This window comes from Crinia signifera, chromosome 6 (genome assembly GCF_055691185.1).
Source record: "Crinia signifera chromosome 6, ASM5569118v1, whole genome shotgun sequence".
Lineage (NCBI taxonomy): Eukaryota > Metazoa > Chordata > Amphibia > Anura > Myobatrachidae > Crinia > Crinia signifera.
In genome coordinates, this window is record NC_139222.1 from 263854643 (window position 1) to 263869966 (window position 15324).

The 15324-nt window shown below is 45.5% G+C and overlaps 1 protein-coding gene across 2 annotated transcripts in view; it reads right to left on the reverse strand.

Annotated features, from left to right (window-relative positions):
* The window catches only part of MGMT (O-6-methylguanine-DNA methyltransferase), a 360027-nt gene that overhangs the window by 318910 nt on the left and 25793 nt on the right, over positions 1 to 15324 (reverse strand). For both annotated transcript variants that reach the window (XM_083149507.1, XM_083149506.1), the window contains exon 2: positions 650 to 783. In XM_083149507.1, the coding sequence (XP_083005633.1) occupies positions 650 to 783 (134 nt within the window). The remainder of the gene's footprint in view (positions 1 to 649; positions 784 to 15324) is intronic.

A 15324-nucleotide genomic window follows, 5' to 3' on the forward strand; every position in this document is an offset into this window, starting at 1 on the left:
CTGAGTCCATTTTAACATGGAATTCAATGGGAAAAAGGGTCCTTTTCATACCCCTACTATCCAAGTGGGCATGGAGTTGGATATAAACCTGTGGCGAGCGTAGCGAGCCACCGAGCCCGAAGCGTGGCGAGCGTAGCGAGCCCCGCGAGGGGACACAGAATACCGTTCGCTCGCCACGCTTCGGGCTCGGTGGCTCGCTACGCTCGCCACAGGTTTATATCCAACTCCATGCCCACTTGGATAGTAGGGGTATGAAAAGGACCCCTTTTTCCATAGGAATCATTTTAACATTGATTCCTATGGAAAAATCGGGTCATCGCATCCGATGGTCGCATGCGATGCGATGCGATGCGATATCGTATCACATCGCATCTGATTGTATGCCTTAACTTAAGGCATACAATCAAAAAATCGGACGCCCGGATAACTCACAAGTACCGGATTTTCTTACAAAGAAACAAGTATCAAATAGGGTTTGAGGTAACAATAAGGTCAGAAAAAGGGGCCGCCTAGATGGGCCAAGTTGTTCTTATCTGCCATCAAAGTCTATGCTTCCATTCTCTAAGAAAAATCTAACAGTCATCAATGAATATAAGTAGCAATTTCTGACCTAGTCGGCGACATTGAAAAAGCAAATGTAAAAACTTACCTTGGTTCCAGGACAGCAGTATTCTGCAATTGGATCTCATGTATTCCCTCTGTACAGCCAGACACCAGAATGTCCCCCACAACGCACTTAATCAGGACCTCTTCCATCTTACAGGTTGTATTTATTGGTGCCATCTATAAACAGACCCAAAAATATATAAGAGGGTGACAAAACTTTTGTTTTCTGCAACAATTAGTGTTCGATTATAGAACAACCATAATGGTCACTTACGGAGGAACATCCATGTAATTTGTGACTTGGTTGTAGACTTTGCATATGTTAACTAACAGTTCAGCTAAGGGGTCTGAAACTGAAAAATGATGTGTCCAAATACATCATCAGGTCATGCTGTGGCATGACTTAGTAGCACTTAATATCTTTGCATGTAACTTTTTCCATTAAAATGCATCTTAAACCATAAAACAATGTAAGTAGAATGCATGAGCAGCTTTTGCCGATTAAAATATGTAACATGCCTATATTTTGTGCATGACGTGGCTGTATCTGCAGATAAATCTGTAGTCACCCGAGGGGTGGCTCCAGAGGAGGGGCTACAGTGCAGTTCAAACTTGAAATAGGGGAGGAACAGCAACTGCCACCAACTGCCATTCCAAATTGACTTACTGGCAGTAAGTGTTACTCCACTATTTGAATTTTGGACTGTGCACAGCCTCACCTCTGGAGCCGCCATTAAGTCACACATAATATATTCAAGATGTGGCATAGTATTGGGATCACAGAGCTTGGGATGTTGGTGGACAAAAGACAGCATCCAAAAAGCTTTTTGGTACATATGCTAACCCTACCCCCCCAACCCTCCCCACATGCAGCCTATCCTTAACCCTCCCCCATAGTGCCCAACCTAACTATTCCCACACCAGATCCTAACCCTAACAGTTTACTGGGATGCCAACAGTTGAGCTTCTGGGATTCTGAAGCAACATTGGCATCCCAGCAACTGGTCTTCTGACCAATGTTGGGATTCCAGAGTTGGGATTCCAACTGCCAATAACCCAACCAGCAGTATAATTAGCAAATCTTGCATGAAGCATATATATTTTTAATCAGCAGAGTCTGCTAGCGCATTTTAATTATATAGTGATGCAAATAAGGCACATTTGCAAACAAAAGATGGCCAACACTAACAGAGTTGCGCGGGAACGGTCACCTCACTCACACCAGGCATCTCCCGTTGCTTGGATCAATACAAATGAGGACACATCTGTACAGTATAGGGGGTGATTTTTTTGTTGTTTTTTTACTTCTTAGAAGTGAAGACGTATTATTCATTTATATGAAGTTTGGGCTCCCTAACCAGGACTCTTCACGGCCAAACCGCATCTATTTGAGCACGTATAAAGCAATAGGTGCTCGATCAGAGCAAAAATTAAATTGCTCTGATGGGCACCCAAGAAAACATTTGAATTGCCCCGAGACATAAAACTTCCATAATAAACCTGGACTAAGAAGTCTGCCATTTCCGGTTACTGCACATCAAAAAACATTCAAAAAATTTAGCATCAACCAAAAGTAGGCAACAACAATGAACAAGCTATACAGAAACACAAAGTGGTCACACAGCAGAGTAGGCTCAAACTTTCAGAGTGTTCCCGCACCAATAAGCCTCTAAGACGTTTCATCAAAAAACAAAACCAATTCAATATTCTGATATACTGTATTTCCCTGAACCATTAATTTAGACACCAGCAAAATTCAAAAAGCCCTGAAAACAGTGTCTCTGTACAGTATAAATGGTGTGAAGACAATATTGCAATAAAAATGTAATGCATCCGGTTTCCCAGTGCAATCCAACTAACTAAGAATGAGGCTAACCATAATGAAGCACACGCCATTACTGTTACGGCAAATTAAATCCTGACTCATTGAGCTGCAATTGTCCTTTACGTTTTCGTCACGGCAAACCTGATTAATTTGTGATTGGGCTGAAATCCTTCTTAGAAGTGAAGACTTTCTTCATTTGTGTGGAGAATATTATATAGTGCAAACTTTGACCTAAAGCCAGTGACATTCACACCAGCAGCAAGTTTAGCACTATGCCGGTCACATACTGTATAGGGAGGTCAATCCCGGCCATTTTTTCATTCTCGGGATTCTGGGATTGGCCTCCTGACTTCTTAGAAGCAGTCATTTTGCGGCTTACCGAGTGGGTGTAGACAGCAGACAGGGTGGATGAGCGGAGGCAGCAGACAAGCGGCCGAGCGGCAGACAGGCGAAAGCAGAAGGGGACGCGCAGCTGGAGAGCATTCAGGCGGGGACCAGCAGACGCGGCAATGAGGTCTTCTGGCTAGCGCCTGACCCGAGCGCTGCTTGAGCTCAGCACTGCCCCACATAAAGGGACTGAAATGTGCATATTAATCCTGAAATCCCGGGAATGGAGACTCCAATCCCGGGATTGAAATCCCGCCAAAAATGCCCCAAATCCCGGGATCCCGCCAATCTCAATCCCGGGATTGGCATCCCTAGTACATGCAATACTTACAATACACACTGCTTTAATGAGATTATAAATCACAATAGGTCACAAGACTTCCCTTCAAATGCCCGTGCATACCTGACACTCCCAGAGAACATCCGATTACCGGCCCCAAATGCCGGCTTCCTGTCAACTAACCTAGTGTTCCCGCTTGGCTGTTTCAGCAGCCTGATTTTTAAAGGGCAAAATGCGCGCTGCCCCTCTGGCAGTGCCCCGCTAAAACAGCCTGCCTCCTCCTCTTATGGCAATACCGGGGAAGCCCGGCGCCGCAGTATATAGCGGTGCCCGGCGCTTCCCCAGCAGTAGAGAGCCTTCGGTGCGGCGGGCCCGCCCCCTTCAGTAACGACGGCGGCCGGGCCCGCCCCTTTTCTTGACGACGGCAGCCGCCCCGGGACCGCCCAGAACAGTGATGACAGTGGGCCCGGTCCGCCCCCTTGACGCTGCCCCCGTGCAGCGGCGCCCTGCCCGCCCCTGTTCTTAGAAGGAACACTATAACTTGCTTTACGCATCGATATTTTTTTTTAGCAGGATTTCATCGCCGGACTACTTTGCGCATGCGTACTATGATCGACACGCATGCGCAGTCTATCTATAATTGGCCAGTTTCGCTCATTTGCAGCTGTGCGATCAGGTCTGAATTAGGCCCAATGTCTAGGTCTATGGGCGCGGCCACAAAAACCGGTGGGAGCACCCATAGAAATGCTGGGCATGCCCCAGCGAACACAGGTTGGAACGGATGAATGAAGTCGGTGCCCACCCCAATTTCGTATCACTACAAGCAGCCGGCGAGCGCCGCTTGCGTCACGTGGAGGCTCCGACCGCTGGGTAGAGGAGAAATCATTCAATGGTAACTAACCATCCCGTACACAGCCCTGCAAAGGGATTCGGATGGAGAGGAGCGTGTACTGTACATTCACCGAGGCAGCGTTAACCTGCTCAAGAACCAGCCTGGTAAGATCAGAGCAGCTCGGTCTGTACAAATATCACCTAAAGCTAAAAGCCACTCATTAATGGACTCTAGTAAAGGAATTTATTTTCATGGCAAATTAAGGATCTTTTGCTAAATAAAATGCATTTTTGTTTCATCGCTTTCATCCCTCGTTTTCACAGGAATCGGGATTAGAGAATTAATCTTTTGACACTGTTTTAATGGTAGTTTCAGCAATGTGCTCAATGAGAATTTAAAATGTAGAACAGCTGAAGAAACCCACTTACAACAATTAAACCCCATTACAAAAAAATCTAAAAAAAAAAAAAAGATTATCTCGTAACTGACTTTTAATAGGCAGGATCCATCGTATTGACCGTAAAAAGAAAAATAATATATGAATTACAACGGTCGAGTTTCTAGTCGGGTAACCAGCAGGGGCCGAGAGTGGCGCAGTTAGTCTTGTACAATGCAAATCAGATGTACTATATATGCAAATCAAGAAACACTGCACTCAATTAAGTATAAGGGACTTTCAAGTCTTCCAGTGGCTTAATCCTAAATAAGAGAACGCAGAAATCAAACTGCAGGCCAGAATTGTTCTCTAATTGTCTAGATCTGTATTGTGGAATTTGATTTAATGAACTCTTTAAACAATTCAGTTAAGTTCAGCCCAGCAAATAATAGTGGCAGCGAGGATTGTTCGCAAAGTCTGGAAACTAATGCTTGTTCCACTACTGAATGAAGCATATAATAATCCTTTCACACTAGCCGCCCGACCCTGCATAAAGCCGGGCGGGTGGCGTAATTGGGAGGTGGGGCGGCACTGGGAGAGGTCAGTATCTTCCAGTGGCAAATTTACAGGGCAGTGAACGGGACGACCCGGGTTACCCGTTCACACTGCCCCTGGACCTGCGAGCGTAGACCCAGGTTGAAATCCTGGAACGTTGGAGCCGGGACAATCTTTAAGGACCATTTTACCCTGCCCAATTTCCTGGGTTGTTGCGCATTCATCTTCGTGGGAGTTGAAGTGTTGACCCTTAAGGTGCTCTTTCATCTTTGTCAATCCGCTGGACATCCACATACGACCACAAGCTTTGCGAAGCCTGCACGGACATCAGTGCCCGCCCCGTTCTCGCCCATTTCCAATGCAAATAATACTGCTTTCAAATCGCAAAACCTGCTTAGACCCAGTGTTCTTAAGATGGGTCTGAGCAAGTTAAACCCCTTTCACACCGCATATCTTTAAACGGTATTTCAATGCAGATTTTGTCCTTAAATGGTATTTTAATGCCGTTTTTTGTCCCTTCCCAACTTTGAACCCGTTTAAACACATAGAAAACAATGGATGAAAGAATCCAGGTCTGAAACGGGCAAAACACTGCTTAAACTCCATTTAGAAATACCAGTTTTATAGAATCAGTAAATTCACTCTGCACCTTTCAGACTGCACATTTTGCCGTTTTGAAACGGTAAAAAAACTGCAAAATACCAGGTAAAAAGTGTGGTCTGAAAGGGGTATAAAAGGCAGTTTAGTCTGCTCCCGCAATTAGGCCATGTACCCAAAATGTTTAGAAGGGTGAAATGCACTCTAAAGTTGATAGGGGGTATTACCCCCCTCCCTCCCGCAGCAGCACACACCTACAGCATTTGCTGTGCTGACACGCTGTCAGTGAGACGCTCATGCTAAGCTTGCTGTCAGCACAGCACATGCTGTAGAGGTGTGTGCTGCTGGCTGCTGCTGCCCAGGAGGGATGGAGGGGGTCGGACCAGGGCCCACACCAGGCAATTAGTACCCACCCCCCCCCTTCCTCTGGGTGGCCCTGGTGATGTCAGCTCCAGGTTGGATATGCCTTTGTCCATCGCACCGCCATGTAAGTCTGAGGGCAGTATTCAATTAGGAAAATTTGCCGTGTTCTATGGCGAATTTCTGCTTTTTTCGCGTTGGACGGAGAATTTTGGTCTCAAAAAGTGAACAACCCTATTCAATGTGCACTTCTCGCCGTCTTTCTAAGTGATTTTCGCCATGTAGCAATTCTCCATCTTTTCATGGAGAAGTGGAATTTGAACTTTTTAAATAATTTTTTTGTTTGTTTTGATTTTGGTTTTAAAAAAATCAGGAATTTTATTCTGTGAAAGGGCATGCTAATTTTATTCATGTGCTCTCCTCCCCTCCACATATGTACTGGGGCAGGCAGGGAGACTTCAATCTCCCTGCCTGCCACCTTCCCACGGCTCCCTGCCGCAGACGCTCGTCCGCTGCAGGGGTTAAGATTCGCCGCGAGGGGCAACGTGCCCCTGCGACGTTGAATACTGGGAGAGCGAGTGGCAGCCAGCCATCTGGAACACAGCGAGTGTGCAGCGAATCCTAAACAGGATTCGCTGCACACCACGATTTTTTACATTGAATACTGCCCTGAGCCTGTGATGACTTGTGCCCAGTGTAAAAATCATTCGATGGTGAGAATGTTATAATGGGATTTGGAGATATTTGTGGAACTGCAATTGGACACTGGCCGTGAGAATTTGCAGTCCTGCAATCGTACTTTCTCTCTCCAAGCTCTGACAAATGAGTCCACATATATCTAGCAAGTTAAACAGCCCTTCCAGTCGCTGCATCCGTTCACTTCACCAATAACAAGCGTAAACAAAGAACACATTGACACAGTATAAAAGTTTCATCAGAGAATTCTAGAAGGAACCATGAACACTGCAGAAGCGCCTTCCAACCCAACTGCACGGAGCGGAGGAAGAACCCTAACTCAGAACAAAGTTACAACGTCCCAGTAACCAACGCGGTTTAGTGTTCAGCGGGACTGATGTGAAAAGTATTTGCCGTGTTTGAACTTTAGTAAATTATAGCGGATACATCAATACTATTTTGCTTGAAACCTTCCAGACACTTGTGTACGGAAAAACTTCTCTCCATCTTCAAATCCCTCAACAACCGGCAGCCAGAGTTTTGAAAGGAATAGCATTACCATCACTCAGAGATGAATTTGAAATTTCACTAAAAAGATATGGACATGTAGTACATAAATAAATTCAATGCAATGAATACTAGCCACTTTTGATTTCCCCAAACTTCTGCAGAATAAAGTACAGTCTTATATCTTTCTGCTTAGACTCCAGATTTCCCCACCAGAGGATTCTTCCTCCAACAGCGAGAGGCTCCATGGTCATTGCTCAGTATATTCATTACTGCGCTGCCACCTCGCCTGGAAATGATACACTGTAAACCGAGGTACTATTAGCGGGATCCTGTACAGACAGCGGTAACAGAGGTGGAAGGCCACTGTTTAAGCATATCGCTGCTGTAATACGACAGACGCAAAAGTATTCGGAATCTTCTTTACTTTTATTATTATTGATTTAATCCATTCTGTAACTGGTTTCTTTTCCCCCACATGGTTTATGCTGCGTAGAAACTTTATTACATTGTCCGACTTTGCATCAAACCGGGGGAAAAAACAACTGAAGAACTTGAGGCTCACATACTATACTGCGAGGTGACATGTGATATCCCGCAAAGTACCCGCTAGGGAGCTGCCCAGGTCAAAGGATCGCACACAATACACATATGCCATCCTTTATCATACGGTGAACCCTATACAATGCCACAGGATCCAATAGATCCTTGTGGCAGCCATGGCGATCTCTGGATCCGATGTGCATGGGACTAGGGAAGCCAATCCCGGGACATTTTTTGGTACTTATGTATTATCTGGGCTCCCATGTTAAATGGACCCCCATTTTTTCATACCCCTACTATCCAACTACGCATGGAGTAGATTTTATATAGTGTGGCGAGCGCAGCGAGCCACCGTGCCCGAAGCGTGGTGAGCGCAGCGAGCCCCGCGAGGGGACGCGGTCTCATAAGAAAAACGGGAGCCCAGATATTACATAAGTACCCATTTTTTCAATCCCGGAAATCGGGACGCTGCCCGGCATTAGACTGCGCATGCGCAGTCTAATCCCGAAATCCCGGTATTGGAAACTCCAATCCCGGGATTCAAATCTCTGTGTTTTTGAGGCCAAATCCCGGGTTCCCGCCGATCCTGTGATTGGCCACCCTACACGGGACCGTATTGGATTGGATCCAGAGGTAAACATACCATATAGTATTTTTCCCACAATGTATTGACCCGATGAGTTGAAATTGTGTGAAAAATAGTTAAATGGTTTAAGTGTATGCCCCCCTTTAAACAGAATGCTGCCCATGCTCAGTACTTTGGGAATGATTGAGACCTGTTTGCTTGGCTGTGTATACTCGCAGCCTAGCGAACAGGTAAGCACCACCCCACCGAACCCCTGCCGCCACCAACGCCGCCACCCGAATCCCCTCACTAGCATGGGAAGGGATGTGTATGCGTACACACCCTCTAGCATGCCGCCGTCCAGGTGAAAAATCATTTGATGGCCACATTTCATCGAATGTTTTCTGCAGCCTTCGCTCTGAAAAAAAAGTCATGTGACGTCAACCACCCGCCCCCTGCTGCCGCAATCTTTCCTCCACACATCATGCAAACGTCTCGGCGTGTGTGAAATTCGAGGAAGCCTTTCGCTCCTGGGGTTTGTGCACACGCAGACCCCAAAACATCCGAGGAGGAGACTAATTCGGACCCATACAAACGGGTCTGAATCGGACCCATTGTTTGTTACACTTTACCTTTATTTTGCTACAGATGTGTCCACATGCGATACAAATCGCGTTATGCCAAAAACGTGAGCAGTGTGCGATTCTGTAGTGCAAGCTAAAATGCTTTTTATAAACCTGACCTACTGGTCAATACTATCGCGTATACTGGGCACTGCTGCTTCACAGTAGTTAAGTCGTTCGCTCCGGGAAGGGAGGGCCGGGGGCAGCAGCAGGTGGAACACCCAGCGTTTTAGCCCCAGTATTCGGAGGATAGTGGCCGGAATAAAAGTCAGTCTAGACTAGAAAATTACCAAATTTTTCTGCTGTTCAGCCACATGCAAGGGGTTGCGTTTGTGCACATATCCCCTCACATGCTAGGGGTGTTCGGCCAGGCATCATTTTCCATGTTCGCTACGCTGCAATTGCACCCAGCCTAGTGAACAGGGATGAATCAGGACATAAGTCTTACTATCATTCAGTGGTTGCCAACTGCAAGGTGTCCCACCAGGTGCTGTGCCCATAGGCTGCAGCCTAATCAGCCCCTGATCTTGCTGAAGCTGCGACAGTACCCACAAATCAGTGTCGATTACATTAATGCAACTGTGATTATTTCAGAGAGGGGGGTATAATTTTTTGGTACTTGTTTCCTATCTGGGCGCCCAGGTTTTCTACGTACGGCACCGTAATGAAATCGGATCGCATCGCATCGTACACATACACGATATTGAACGATGCGATGCGATGCGATCCGATTCGATTTCCCATAGGAAACAATGTGAAATGGCTCAATTTAGCCAAATTCTCATAGGAACAATAGTAAATGGGCCAAAAACACCCCTGAACATTGAAATGTCCCCCCAAAAGTAGTTTACGCCACCCCGCCATCAACGTGAACCCGAAGCGTGGCGAGCCCGCGAGGGGCGGCGGTACGCGTCCTCCGACCTTTTCATGCCCTACTATCCACGTCGGCGTGGAGTGAGAATAGAATAGTGTGGCGAGCGCAGCGAGCCACCGAGCCCGAAGCGTGGCGAGCGCAGCGAGCCCCGCGAGGGGACGCGGATACCTTCACAGTTATACGCGTCCCCTCGCGGGCGACGCGGACACCTGGGAAGCCCGCGAAGGGACGCGTTTACCTGTGAAGGTATCCGCGTCCCCTCGCGGGGCTCGCTGCGCTCGCCACACTATTCTATTCTCACTCCACGCCGACGTGGATAGTAGGGCATGAAAAGGTCGGAGGACGCGTACCGCCGCCCCTCGCGGGCTCGCTGCGCTCGCCACGCTTCGGGTTCACGTTGATGGCGGGGTGGCGTCAACTACTTTTGGGGGGACATTTCAATGTTCAGGGGTGTTTTTGGCCCATTTACTATTGTTCCTATGATAATTTGGCTAAATTGAGCCATTTAACATTGTTTCCTATGGGAAATCGAATCGGATCGCATCGCATCGCATCGCATCGTTCAATATCGTGTATGTGTACGATGCGATGCGATCCGATTTCTCTACGGAGAATAGCATGGTGCGCAATTAACTTAGTGGGCGCCCAGATAGGAAACAAGTACCAATTTTTTTTATTTGACTCAATCCAACAGTATTCTCCTTCTCAACATTCGGCTCCCGTCCCCAAGTTCTTTCCTCACAGTCCCTTATTTGAGCTTTTATGAAAGTCTTAATAAAAAAAAAAAAAAAATATGACAACAAGTCAGGTATAGGAAATAAATATTGTAGTAGTAGAGGTCCGCAGAATGGTTTTCTTATGAGCCTACAAATTATTTCTAGTTTTCAAATGTAAAAACTGCTTACTCGCTTTTCCCTGGTTTTATTGGTCCTTTACTGTACATTACACAGAACATTTTCACCAAGTAGAGGATTCAGAATATTGAACTTTTTTTTTTCTTCTTTGTCTTCTAACTAAAGTCAGCTTTTGTACTCAGCAACTTAACTTTTATATTCGTCTTAAATTTACTGTGTATGCTTTTTTTATTTTTAAGCCAAAGCAAGTGTCCACACACTAGCACCTGGGCCGCGTTTCCCTGAGCTTTGCTATTCTGTACCAGAAAGGTATTTACGAGGAAATATGTGAAAGCGAAATCTCGAGCACTATTCAAATGAAATCCTTTCTTTTACAGTTAACGTAAATAACAGGACGATAAAAGCAGCCCGGCCATTAAAAATTAGTGCATTAACTTTAAGCAAAGTGCTCGTTAGACGCGTTCGGATCAGAGAATAGTAAACTCCGCCGCAACAACTTTGTCTCTCCATTTTAATAACGACAAAGATAAGGTGTCAGATTGCTCATAAGCATTAATATTCATCAAGAAAACAAGAGATCTACGTCGCGGAAGAAACCCGCGGCTCTAACTTTCCAGCGAGAGTAAACCAGAGCCGGCATATATAAATTCATCTCTCATTAGACTGTTAAATGCTATGTATAAAATTGGAACGCCACTGTTTGCCAACAGAATTAAGTCCTCCTTGTCATTAATAACGAATGAGTATCAAAAGGTTTTCATTGCGGAAGATTTATTGGGGTGGGAATTTCAAAATGATTTATGGCTTAATGTTTTATAGTGAAGAGCCTCATTTTCCAGGCATGCTCCTGTGACTTTCACAGCGTATGTGCCTCAGCGGCAAGCTGCTCCGTAAAGGGCTGAGGTTGTCTCAATTATGCACACAACCTATAGCCGTACTATTATGGATGCACTGAAATTATGACACAAAGAGGATGGAAGTCATTAAAGCAAGATTGGAGAAAGAACGGACTTCACTGTGAGTCATCCATTCCTCAGTTATTGTTATATATACTGTGTGTGTGTATATATATATATATATATATATATATATATATATATATATATATATGCAAAATATGAATGGTTTCAAAAATAGAAGTGTTCATAGTTTATTTTTTATTAATTTTTATCAATTAACAAAATGTAAAGTGAATGTACAGAAGAAAAATCTATATTGGGTGTGCCCACCCTCTGCCTTAAAACCAGCATCAAGTCTTCTTGGTACACTTGAACACAGTCTGGTATTAAAGAATTATAGTCAGGTTTATGATGAATCATTTGTACCAAAGAGGAGATAATGGTCATTATTTTCATAAGTAGGTTGAAACACAGTTACTAACTGAAACAGAAACAGCTGTGCCTAGAACTGGGGGAGGAACAGCCAATATATAATACAATGGGAAGGCTGTAGAAGACCATTCTATGTCACAGGTCATTCTCCACATGTGAAAGGAAGATGATGTGGTCTCTACCTGGCTGCCACCAGGACCTCCAGCTGCCATCGCCACCAATTTATCCCCGGCAGGTGAAGCGTTGTCTAAATTGTCTGTCCCAGGCCCCCCAATTTCTGATGTTAGCCCTTGCCGGGCACAACACTTTGCACAGGTTTAGCCACTTTACACTTTGGGCTTGACAAGCTCAGCAAATAATAGTCATCCACCCTGCTTGTGCCCCTCTGCAGAACATTGGAATGTTATCTTTGGGGTGCCACTTACAAGCGAAAGGTTGACATGAAAAAAGTCGCCATGAGGTTTCGCAGTTTTTGGTGTCTATGTCGACATGGACACCATATAAGTGTACCGCGTCCGCTCGCTATGCTTCGGACACGGTGTAATGTGCACTATTTTATTCTTCCTCTATGCCCACAGGGATGGTTAAGTGTGAACAGGTCTCTTTAAAAAAAAAAAATCATCAAAAGCTCATGTAGACCTTTTTCCATGTCAACATTTTTCATGTCGACCCTTTGCTCATGTCAACCAAAAGTATGTCAATGGTTTCATGTGTCGACCTAATGACATAATAACTGCATACCCTGGGGTGACGGCCCAACAGTCAGAATCCCGAACGGTCAGTACACCGACATCAGAATCGCATCTGTTCAAATGCCTGACAGTCGGGATTCCTATTAACAAGGGCTACTCTCCCTCGTGGGGGTCCACTACCCCCACGAGGGAGAATAGAACCTGTGGCAAGCGCAGCGAGCCACTGAGCCCGCAAGGGGCTTCTTTGCGCTCGCCCCCTGTCAGAGTACCGGTGGTTGGGATTCCGATGTCTGTATACTGACCGTCAGAATGTCATTACACACCCATACCATCCTAGGGGTCCTGTGCCTTATTTTTACATTATATTTAGGAATTATTTTGACTTTATACCTAATCTGAAACCAAACACTTTAAGCTACAGCAACTCCCAGTGAGTCCCCTGTTAAACCACTGCTGACCGCTAATAGCAAAAAGTTGTACAAGAGGTTTTTTTTAACCACGTTAAGTGATCTGCGAGCTACAGTAACTGACTTGAATATTATATGGTGTACATTTTAGAGACCAGCAGCAATTATTTACCTTGTACAGCAGAATCACTTATTACTGTTTTGACAGAAACGAAACAGAAATGTTACACTTTGTGAATACATGGTGAACACAGGAATAATTTTATTAGACCTCTATTAAGGAATAGGAAGCAAAAAAAAAAAAAAAAGTTAATATGAAATGACAGTCTGATGGATGTAATAGTAACTGGCACAGCCCGCCCATCTCATTCAACCAGAACTTTGACAAATTGCTAAGTTAGGCCACCAGTGAAGTAAAAGGAATTTGTACAGCACTTTCGGTTTCATTAGATAATGCCTAGAAAGCAGCAAGATCAAGTAAGTGATAGGCGAGAAAGGATGCAGGACCATTTGTCTACAACAAGAAGATAGACAGCCATTAGGTCGACACCATTAGTTCGACAACTCAATAGGTCGACATACCATTAGGTCGACATGCCATTAGGTCGACATGCCATTAGGTCGACATGTCATTAGGTCGACATGTCATTAGGTCGACATGGTTTTTTCACTGTTTTTTTTACCCAAATGTCGACACAGTCGACATGGACACAGTTTGCAGTGAACCGCAGCCCCTCGCTTCGCTCGCAATGCTTCGGCACGGTGCCTCGCTGCGCTCGGCACACTATTATAATCTAACTCCACGCCCTAGTGGATGGTAGGGCATGAAATACCGCCTGTCGGGACATGTCGGCGCAAAAAACAGTGAAAAAAACACCATGTCGACCTTTTGACTGTCGACCTATACACTGTCGACCTAATGGCAGTGTCGACCTAATGGCATGTCGACCTATTAAGTTGTCGAACTAATGGTGTCGACCTAATGGCTGTCTATCTTCTTGTTGTAGACAAATAGTCCGGATACCCTTCTGCATTAGGTTGTAAAACCCAATATTTAAAAGAGAAATGCTTTAAGCAGCCGTGTTTTTCCAGTAAAAGCATTGTTATTTAAATATCAGGCATAAAATTGATCAGAAGTGCCAGGTTGCTTCATAAATAACCCCCCTAGTCACCTTTAAAGAGCAGGCGGTTGTGGCTTTTGGGGAAAGTAAGGTACAGAAGATCAACATGGAAAATGTTGAAACATTAATCCCTTAAGTCAGGGGTGGGGAACCTTTTTTGTGCCAAGGGCCGTTTGTATGGGGGAAAAAATCCTTCGGGGGCCATATGTAAAAATTTCTCTTACAAATTGTCCTGCCGCAGCCGTCCCACGCTCCGGCGGCTGCCGCTGAATAGGACTGACAGTCTCCGGCTGCTGTCGATTAAGAGGAATCTCGCGAGAACTACCGACCGCTCGCGAGAATTCCCCTGTACTTGACTCCCGGCAAAGCTGCCAGGCGGGTGGGAGGGCCACTCAGACCGGCTACGGGGGCCGCATACGGCCCCAGGGCCTGAGGTTCCCCAACCCTGCCTTAATTGGTAATCCCGAGACTTTTTCGGGCTGTGCCTCAGTGTTCAGTCTGGCAAGCTCGGAAAATTCTTGGGATTGCCACTGCAATTTAAATTTCAGTTTGAACACGCCGGATCTAAATCTAATGGGCCCTACGCACGGAGCGATATTCAGGCATTTTCTGAGCGATTTTACATCATTTCAATAAATCGCTCATAAAACGGATGAATACCACTGTGCGTGTGTAGACCACACAGCGATCCAAATGCACGGCCCCCCGGGTCTGAATCTATCGGCGATCAAGTACGTCCCTGCTGTGTAAATTCAGTGCAGCCACTCAGAAGGCCCTGCATATCACCCACATGTTCTTTGTAGCGATGGGCAATGAGCAATCACCGAACGCCCTTCCTCTCCAGCCGTGCTCATTCTGTGCAAGCTGAGGGAATTTGAGGACATGCAACTGGAGACTCCAGACTTTTGGTAAGTAATTTTTTCCACTGTGCCACCAACATTCACTCCTGTTGGGGGGGGCACTATTTCACCAACGTTTATATGTTTGGGGGGGGGGGGCACTATAGCACCAATGTTTATATGAATAATTTTTTTTATTCCCGTGAAGTCGCCTAAACACTTTGAGAGATTTTAGCTGAAGGGAAAACTCTCATGCTGAATCTCCCATTGGAATCTCTGCCACAAATCTCTCCGTGTGTAGGGCCCATAACTCTCTCTGCACATGTTACATCTGCCCCACCTGCAGTACAGAATGGTTTTGTCCATCTGCAAAAATTGCAGCCTTGCAAACAGGTCTGAATTAAGCATCGGCCAAAGTTCCTGTGCTGCACACATTATCCTGTGCCGAGATTACCTATATTATTATGTGTATATA